This window comes from Opisthorchis viverrini (assembly GCF_000715545.1).
Source record: "Opisthorchis viverrini unplaced genomic scaffold opera_v5_34, whole genome shotgun sequence".
Classification (NCBI taxonomy): Eukaryota; Metazoa; Platyhelminthes; class Trematoda; order Opisthorchiida; family Opisthorchiidae; genus Opisthorchis; species Opisthorchis viverrini.
In genome coordinates this window covers 1,425,821-1,436,335 of record NW_008751690.1, presented here as the reverse complement: position 1 = coordinate 1,436,335, position 10,515 = coordinate 1,425,821, and the positions used below count along the sequence as shown (strand labels likewise).

Genomic DNA, 10,515 nt, shown 5'->3' with positions numbered 1-10,515 from the left:
TGACGGACCGGCTAATCCACCTTCGTATACCTTACCTTGGGAACTGCTGATCCTCAAAAGTGCACCCCTAGGGTATTTAACTTCCAGCCACATGACCACTGCGCCATGAGCAACGTAGCAGTTGCTCTCCCTGGCTAACAGACAAGGATAAGCGTTAAATTTATGGGCCCCACTTAGTGTATGGAAAAAGGAATATTCAGAGATCGACCCTCGAAATAAGCTCCATGTGTACAGTGGGCTGTCCGGTGTGTACTACATACGCCTGGGAGACCTGGCCTACTCCAGCTGTCCATCTTCAAAGATCGTTTGGCTACCGGCGTGTAAGGCGAATACTCAAAGTGCATTGAAACAACGGGGCACCAAATGATATTAGGGATCGCCTCTACAAACGCACATTGAGCGGATGGGACAAGCCCTCCGCAAGCTAGATTCTGAGCAGTCCAAGCTCTCCCTGTTCGCATCCTCTGCTCAGAGGAGCAATGTCGCACCTGAGGACGTCCGGCTCCACATCTAAGACCGACGTTGAACTACTGGGTTTGCATGTGGTTCATGGCATCAGGAAACGGAAGAGGCAGTACTGCTATTTGAACCCTGCTATTGAGTGTGACTCGCGGACAGCAGTTATTTGGGATGTTCTTAGAGCCGATTCGTCGTTCGCAGGAAAACGTCGCCGCAAAACAGTAGTTTAGTAAAGAAGTACTGGCCTACTTGCATCGGTTTTTGCACCTAAACTTGGACCAAGCAAAATTTGACAACCACAAGGACACTGACTTTCGACGCTGCTACTCTAACCCGCACTCCGGTTGATGGAAACGGCGTGCATCAGAAGAGAGACCATCGGGTATGGAAACATTACAATTTTCAAAGACAGCACATAGGAAGCGGTATTATTGCGGAAATACATTTTCATTTGGTCGATTTTTGCACCAGAAGTAACGCGAAGAAAGTTATGTACATGAGGCAGCGAAGCATCAGTGTTGAACCCTGATGTCATGCTGTCGATGATGATGTACATAAAGTATGTAGAAAAACGCTGTGCCTTTCACGTCCATATGTCCTCTATGTACCTTCCATCTTGTCGCATCTTCTCCACGTAGTCCCTACCACTTAACAAAGCTGGTTCAGTAGGACAGAGATCAGAGAATTTTTCCGTCAACGCCTTCGTTAGTATAGTGGCGAAGGCTTCACGAACCGCCGGCGCCATAGCACGGGCTTCACCACAAACCATAATTCGGGCTTTTCGGTGTAAAATCCAATTGGCCAACTCAGTCTGATGTCCGGTCAACGGGGATCCATCCACCGAGGGACAAATACATTCTTGTACATACCGAGCACTGGTGTGCAAACAGTAAGGTGCGGCGGAATCAGAGGCCTCCACGTGTCGAGAAAAGCATAGGCACCAACGGTGTAAGACCTTGTCACGAACAGAGCTTGTAAGTTCTTCGAGAAACGCGAGGCTCTTTGGGGAGCGGCAACCGAAGATAAGCCATAAAGGTGATTCACCAGATGTACGCTGGAAAAGAGAATACGATTTGACAGCTTAGAGGGTTACAAAAACTGATGGATTTACGCGGTGGTTGATAGAATAAACAGAGTCGGTGCTAAATAAATTGAAGATAACTATTGAGGTGATTTTCGCTCAAAAGATTCCGCTCTTTAAAGACAGTACTAGGCATACAGTGTGTGAGCGTGCCACTGAGCACGTGTATATAATTGTCACGTGTTCGGTCCCTACTAGTAACAGTTATCACTACTGCTGTGTCTAAACAAACACCAAGTACGTAAGGTATGCAACGGAGGAATGCGCACTGCGGCTTCCAGCAGTGGAGGTATAAAAAATATGCCTGAAGTAACTCGTCATCAACTGCGCGCAAGTATTACTGGCGACAGAATGAAGCCAAAGCATTGTCTCCATAACGTAAGCCACGAGATAAAGGGAGTCATCTGAGACGTAAGGAACAAACTTCTAGATAGGCTGAACATGGACATAGACAAGGGAAAAGTGCCAAAGATGAACTAGGAACACAGTGGTCTAAAGTAGCGACAACGAGCTTCTTCGGATCCTGTGTACTGGTCGTACTGATCTAAAGAGCTAAAAGCTTCCTTTTTGTGTTCAAGTAAAAACTGCAAATAAATGGGCCAATGTGATACACGGCCACATAATAGTTGAGTTATTCCAAATTCAGATGGTAATTGAAGAGTCTAACCAATCAATGAAGTAAAGGAAGCCCAATTGAGTGGAAAAGTTATCTTCCATCAATATGTATTTTTAGCGAGTCCTCAAATGAGTAAAGGAATGAAGTCAGGATGGAGGTGATTCTGAGAGCAAGGTGTTAAACCACAGTGTTTGCCAACAGTACACTGATAGTGATTCTGACAAATTATTCACAAACCGAGAAAAAAACATTGAAGAAAGATCTAGTGCCCATTCAGTAGACGGGCATGTCTTCTCCTTGGAGATCAACCAAAAGCACGACTCGCTGCGAGCATACCCGATGTTTGGGACATCAAACAGTTTGCGGTATTTCGTAGTAAAAACAGAATTAGACGGGATAACCACACAACATGCGTAGAGTCCACTAGTCGATAGGCAGTGTGATGTACTGATTTAGGTAAATGGCGGCATGCAACAATTATAACAAAACTTACAGCATGCGAAGTGATTGCACACTAAACAGCATTGGTGAATGGATCATCGACTGTAACGGAGACATTCCAATACTCAGTTACACTTAAAAATTGTTCCCTACACGACCTGATGGCACTGTGTAACAGCCGCCAAACTGAGATGTGTCCCTCGGGCATGAAGTTGCCTTCTAATACGATCTAATTCACCCTATTTTTCATGAGGGGGAACATCNACACGACCTGTGGCACTGTGTAACAGCCGCCAAACTGAGATGTGTCCCTCGGGCATGAAGTTGCCTTCTAATACGATCTAATTCACCCTATTTTTCATGAGGGGGAACATCAGGTGACAATACAGCTGTTCACACAGAACTCCACCGAATCCGGCGCAACGTACGTACAGGATTACTTTGCTACCATACAATTATACCCAATAAGACTGCAAGGAACTTCAGAGTCTACGTACCGCAGCTTCGCCAAGACTGCGAAGTTTTCTTATGAAGCTGATGAATGGTGCCAGGCCAGTACCCGCTGCAATCATTATGACTGGTTGTTCAGGATCAGCTGGTAGGCGAAATCCATTCAAGTTGCACCGCAGGTACAGCTGAATCGAAGGACCAGCATTCGACGACCATATCCGTTCCAGCCACCCCGTACATACGCCGTGTGTCCGATGCGGGTACCGTGAGATTCCACCATTGGCCTCACAACGTTCAACACCAAAGTCTACTCGCGTGAAAATGAACTGTAGCTGTTGATTTTCTGTTTCTCGTCCAGTACGCGCCGTACCTTCATGTAGACTAATAAGCGTATATGGACGGGGCTGTAGTCGAGGCAGAACTTCGAGCAAACGAACCAGAGTTAAGCGACAGGCCGGAAATAGATGCAACAGGTCAGGTAAGGTCATATTCTGAAGACGGACGTACCTAAAGAATCGAACAACTTGCCGGTTAATCAGCTTCTCTCGTGAACATATACACTGAACAAAATCTTCTGAAATTCAGCTGCACTCTTTTTCACCCGGAAGAAAATTGTGGAAGTCGCCCCACAGGTGATCTATGTATGCTACCAGAATTAAGGTCCCCAAGCAAGCCACGTGAGAAATAAAAAAGGCATCTCCTATATCCAGGATCAAACATCGTAGTTGTGTTCTACAAATATGCAACACTCCAAGGTTGAGTTTAAAGAGGATTCAAAAGGAGATGCAAAGCAAACGTGATGATAATACACACTGATCGAGAAGTCATCCAACAGGTGCGCAGGGAAGAAAGCTGCTTAAACACAATATGTTCTACTGCACCGAAATTTAAACTATCATCTGAAGCGGTCAAAAATTTGAATACCAGTCCAAAACGATATGAAAAGCGGCTCTCCGTTGTGCGTACGATCCATGCAACTAGCTGTGTGAAAACCAGTAAGGTGTGTACGGTCGTTGTTAGTTGGGCAAAAACAACTAACCGGTTAGAGATGGGCTCCTACGGGAAAGGTTCTCGCTGAACGTACCGTATATAACCATGTGTATTTTGAACAAAACAAAAGTCGCCATGAGGGTGACACAACAGAACATCCCTACACATCTACACTCTCGAACAGAGGGACCGGGATAAAGCGGAAGATACAAACCTTCTCAGTAACAAAGGTGTGAATTGGCTTTTTACCAAAGAGACTATACGGAGTCTACCACCTCATGAAACATTTCAATGGATCGTTTCAGAAGAGCTTGATAAACAATCGGTAGTTTTTTTCAAATTGATTCCAATGGATCCTTTTAACTCTTTGAATGCGCCTATCCGACTAGAAAATGTCTAGCCTTTTTGAGGAAGGAAACGACAAAGAAACAACATAAGTCACAACTTATTCTGCCAGTCACATCGAAGTTGTTCATCTCAAAAGACATGTGCTAACTAACCGCATTGATGTAGGGAAATAACGTGGCAAAAACGGCACAGAGCGTGACTTTGACGCACAATCCGGATGTTTGTATCACGAGCTTCAGTTCAAAGCTTTGGTTTTTGGTATCCCTAAGGTCGCTACGCGACTTGAATGAAGTGCGACAGATGAAAAACTAGTCACAAATCGCACTTGGAGGGGCAGTCAAAGTCATTTGTTACTTTAGAACATCCCGTTTGGATTCTGCGTTTTATTCCTTAGGCTATCTGGAACAGGACACGACTTTCTGTCACAACCTGCGTTGTATCCAATCACTAACGGCCAGTGTTCATTTGGATTGCACTCAGGTGGATAAGCTTGAATGAGACAGAAACTGTGTGCTCACTTAACTTTGCACGCGCATGAAGTCAAGGAATACCGAAGGTTGTTGTATCAGGTAGAATGAATAAAAAGAGTTGCTATTCATAGTTGTTACATTAGGCATATCTAACTTACTTGTCAAAAAGCTCGGTGTACTCACGACTGCAAAGCTCGCGCAAGCGAGTAGCTTGTTGTGAATCCGTAGCGCAGAATTCGGCGCACAAGCGGATGATACGACGTGAAACAGGAATATGGAGTTCACAACAGTGAGTTAGGAGCAGGCGGGCTGTGGTGGGGATGCCTGGTAGAAGCCAAGCTGGGATAGGTTTGTTGAGCGTTGGCTGTAGAATAAAGGGCTGGTCTTCACTGGTTAATGGGTCCAGGTCAACACGCTTCAATAGCCAATCAACATCAACAGACGAATTTGAGCACAACAACGCCACGCTGTCTCCTGGTTCACAGTGAATCTTTTGATCGTTCAAGACAACGGTAGCTCTAAACAGATGGAAAACCAAACAAATGGTTAGAACTAGTCCAGTGATGTCTATATATTTTTGGTTTTAGGAAAACTAGAATTTTCATACCATTTGCGTTCTGCGTCGGTTCGATGAGAAGTATTCGTCTCAACCTAACGCATCGTCACCCGAAATTGTAGTATCACTGGGGTTTTGTATATTTTCGATCCAAGGGAATTCAAACTTCGGTCGAGATCCCTTAATTCCCCTTGTGCCAAAGTGATAACCTAACCCATAAAAGCACAATCGTTGAACTACTGAGTACCAGAAACAGTGCTTTAGACATACTTGAAGACCAAAAGAAGGACGTCTCAATAAATGACGGTCTGAACTGGTGCACATTCTTCCATTATATTCTAGTAGCATAAAATATCGACTTCAGTTTTCAGCACATAAACATGCAGCTCTCCTGTGCGGTTTTTATGAGACAAACTTTACACGCATTATCAATGATAAAAAAAAACACAAACGACCATATCGTTATCAGTCTGTATGCTTGATGCGCCTGCATGCTACAGTGTACAATCATACGAATCACACACTTTTTGCAAAAATATTCCGTTGCTGCCGTACGCAACGCACTAAAAGCAGGTGATGACCTTACTTGGCCGGCCAGCTAACGGCCAATGACAACCCTGAAAAATCAACGAGAAGAATTTGCGCATATAATAACTCCAGCTGACAGTACACGAATTATAACTTTTTGAGTATTCAAGAACACTATGATAAGACCATCAAAAAGTAGGTGGAATACGCCAGTACAAGGTCTCGCACAATCACTGAAAGAATTTTTAGCCAGGCGCTCCGATGTTAACAAGTCACAGCGATATATACAGTACGCCAAGGAAAATTCTTCAGATTACCAGGCACCGATGGTGGTCCCCTTGGAGAAATCAGACGATCTAATGCTATTGTGAAGTGATCCGAGAAGTCCGCAACAAATTGGGTTTTCAGTCAGAGGCTGAACGCTCTTTGGGCGCCCTAACTTGACAACGAGTCGCATGCAGACTCCCAGTTAGACACTGAGATTCCTCTTAGGTCATCTAAAGAACTTTATCAAGAGCTTTTAGGAAAAACGTTGAAGTCCCGAATCTGAATAAAAACGTTCCATAAAATGCAAGAGCGTAAGTCTGTGTTCATTGTGTCAGATTAGCCAAGGGACTTACTATAAGTGGTCAGACGTCAACTGAGTGAGAAGCTTGTCATTCAGAGTTCCCGTGGCACTAACCTCTCAGCACAAAAATTCATCATTAATCTCTCCAGAGTGGTCTGCTATGCTTTTCCACTTTAGGATGGTAATCCTACCTTCTTGGGAAGACAACAAGATCAGGAAGCAACTGTCTATCCCACTGCTCTGAGCACTTAGTCTGATTTCAGTAGATTTGCCACACATTGGGATTGATTTCAACGGTTACAGCTCGTAATTCTGTGCCAGAGAACCGGGTTGGTTTGAATCAAGCTCCTGAGCACATTCCCAAACGTAGAATGAAACATCCCGTTGGTCGCAATCTATTGTGGCCTCCCTTAACAAACTGTTTGAACTTATGCTTGATTTTAGAAACTATCCGCGCGCACAAGGGCTGAAGCCATCCACATTCATATATCAACAGGATAGTCCTAGAACAAACTAACACAGGAGAACAGATATATTTATCTTTGCTTGCACTGAATTACTGCACACGGGCTCCTCAACCGTAAATTGTCATTAGGGCTTGACGGTCGCTGTTAAGTGATTCATGGCCGAACCTGTTACAGTACAAGATTCGCACATAACAGCTACAACCTCGGTCAACCATGGCTAGCCCATTTTTCAGACCAAATTTAATACGTGATTTGATTGCTTCATTTCGTTTTCTGATCCAGAAAGACAATTGTCTACAAGTGGCTTCTAATGGGCCCTGGTTTCGTTCAGCGCTAGAAAGAAAGATGGCAACCTAAAAAGAAGGTCCCCATATTAATGGATGCATCAACGTAACGGATCTGCAGATGTAACTTGTTCGGATCTGATCCATGTTACAGTACAGTGCTACTTGTAGGTCAACAAAGAATAAGGGAGGTGTTCAAGAGTGAATTGTTCCCAAATGAAGAGGCTCTTCTGTCGTTTAGTGACCATTCAATAAACAGCGAAAAGTAATCGGGTTAAGCAGACTAAACCATCTCACTTCTACATTGCGTACAACGGCAGTCAGTCACGGAAAACCTTGGTTAATTAGACAAGTCAGATAAGACAGAAAGATCGCCTCCAAGCTCCAAGGTCACGAACACGACGCACTGATGTGATCGATGAGTAGGTTCATCTGGGATAATACATTGAAAAAGCAGCAAAATGCCAGAAGTGTTTAATTATCTAAAAACATATCTTAAGAATTCTCCCACAAATGAAGGCGTCCCACTGAACCTGACAAGGGGCGTTAAAAACGGCATCAGGCAGTACGGCATCTTACTGAGCCGCTGCTGTCTTAACGATACAGTGTAGCACCTTCAAAAAATTGTTAAAACGGGTCACCGGATGAACACCAACCCTGCTCCAAGCAAGTGCTTCTTGGCCAGCTATATCAAGACCTGTTTTCGGGGTCCGCAGGATACTGGGTTGAAGAAGCTCAAAACAATCAAAATGTAGAAGGAATACATGTGAAAACCACCATCACTACTGTAGTTAGCAAAGTGTCTCACTAGAGACAACTGCATTACGAGATCTAACTATAAGCAAGAAGTCATAAAGCAGAATAGCGTTCAGCTGTAGCACCCTTCCGGTGCCTAGCTGCCATGCTACCCGAAGGAAGCCCGAGGGCTGGGATACTGCCAGGTTTGCCCAAGCCAGACAAGGGAAGTCGAGTGACGGAGGTTGGATTCGAACCACGGACCTTCCGGTCAGTAAATTCGCGCTCTAACCACTTGGGCCATCTCGCCCAATGACGCAGGTCACATAAGAGGAACGTGGTGGTCAAAAGTGGCGTGCCATTTACACCGCTCAAAGAACCGGATAATGCCGAAAAACAATGCATTTTATTGATCTGTTGTGTAATTTTTTAAAATGTCATGAAAACGCGTCATCACTTGGGGAAACATCTTCTGAGCCCGGTTGGGTGTGTGCCTCCTCTCAATTAGCTATGGGGAGGGGGATGCCGTGGCCATAGGATAATAAAAAATAAAAGATAAATATCCGATAACAATACTGCAATGTAAGTCAAAAACCCGGCCGAGGCATGAAGACGCAAAGTCGGCACTGCGCTGTTACGACATCAACAAACGACCCCCACCCACTAATAGGGTATGAGATACAAACTCAGCTTGCCGTAGAATTATCGCTCTCCCAGTCACTGCCGCCAAAAGGTAATACAGATACATTTTAGCTATCTACAACTGGTAGACAACAACTGGAGATAAGGGAGCGATAAGGAAAACCAAGCATGACGTATAGACAGATAAAATAGTGATAATCCGCCCCAAGAGGCGAAAACCACCAGCCATGGACAAACTCTCCGCAGCTTTCGCAAATAGTTTTATCCACAGTTAACGCCCATTTCGGTGCAGAATTACACATTAATTGATCAACCAATAAAACAGCCAACATATACAAACCCAAGATGCTCAGTTTTAGGTTACCAATCAACTGGACTGAAGTCGCCTGGTAACATTTGGTTTTTAAACTCGGACACTTACTGATAGACAACTTTTGACTCTTCAGCAGTAATCGGTTGAAGTGCACGAAGGGTTCCATCCAAAAGCTCCCCAGATGCTGCAGGAAATAAACTGGTGGAAGACGGCTTGAAATTAGGTGTGAATACAAAATTCCCACCTTCACAGGGCTTGATCGAGAAAGGACACACAGGTAGATTAGGCAACGTTAGTGTTTTCCAAACTTCATTTCTTCCAACAAAATCCGAGTCTCCCAGGAGCACAAGAGAACCAGCGGGATGAACTTCAGCTTTTTCTGATGGGTGCTGTGCGCTGATCGACAAGGCTGATGTGGCTGAAATGAGTGCGTCACTCATAGTGACCTACGGCTCCGGCGCAAGGGCTAAAATCATAAGCAAGAGAAAAGAATAATGATAACGCCTGGTTGGTGAACTTTAACGAACCCAAGTCTTTTGCCGCAATTCTTAGTCCAAATTTCATTAAACATACGTGCGAATCATGCACGGATGAACGAGTCCATATCCAGGGACTTTCCACAAGACAAAAAAAATAGTCAAAGGATCCGGACTATTCAAGGAAGCAGAACAAAGGGACCTAAGAAGAGAGAGCTCACCATCGTGTAGACGCTGCATACAAGGTCGGTCAGCTGTTGCACCCTTTCAGTGCCTAAATGCCATGCCGGGACTCCACTCCGAAAAACTGAGGTATACCTCATCCACAACAGTGCACACAAAAGGTCAATATTGAATCAAAGAAACTGAATGGGAAGCAATGACACTTAACATCTGCCCGCTGAACAGGTCTTTGAGCAGCAGAGCCATCCGGATCGCACCCGTTGTACACTGTGAATATCACAGAAATGGAGACATGTCAGTGCCACAGCGGCTGATAGCTCAGAAAAATTACGACTCCGTCGATAGCAGGAGCTAACTTCAGCACTACTAGTTTTTGTCCAAACGCTACTGAAGGATCTGCAAATCACACAGCGTCTGCTAACAAAGGTGCGTTCGCTGCTGTCAGTAGCCAACGTTTCCATCACTAATGGAGAAGTGACCAGTTTAAATCCGCAGCTGATGCACTGTCGAAGGGAACCATAACTGGGAGATCTCGGTTATTCTGGAATTGAGTACCGCGTAAAAACAGCTTACTGACAGCAAACAGCTGACGCACTCCACCGCTAATATCAGTGCCTACCGATTCCAATCTAACTCGACCAACCCATTGAGAATCAGCTGTCATAAGTCTGCCCACCAGTAGAGTAAAAACCCGCAACAACGACAACCATACCTGAAATTCGAGCCCAAAGGGACCGGATACCCAAAGAGCCATGTAGACATACGTTGGTAGCGACTGTTCATCATCATCAGCTGTAGGAACCGCGCACTTGTCGTACAGTGGTTAGAGTTGCTACAGTTCAATTCACCGATGATTTAAGGAAAAAAGCAAATCGTACAGCCGTAGAACCCATTCGGTGCCTAACTGC

At 44.8% G+C, this 10,515-nt stretch overlaps 1 protein-coding gene across 1 annotated transcript; it reads right to left on the bottom strand.

The window, feature by feature from the left end:
• Positions 1 to 838: 838 nt before the first annotated feature.
• On the bottom strand, positions 839 to 9,412 carry T265_02681 (hypothetical protein; the record flags this gene model as incomplete). Its single annotated transcript, XM_009166983.1, has 4 exons — positions 839 to 1,513; positions 3,095 to 3,554; positions 5,014 to 5,373; positions 9,057 to 9,412. 4 exons carry the CDS (start codon positions 9,386 to 9,388, stop codon positions 1,043 to 1,045), a joined length of 1,623 nt encoding a protein of 540 aa, XP_009165247.1.
• Between the last annotated feature and the right edge of the window lie 1,103 nt (positions 9,413 to 10,515).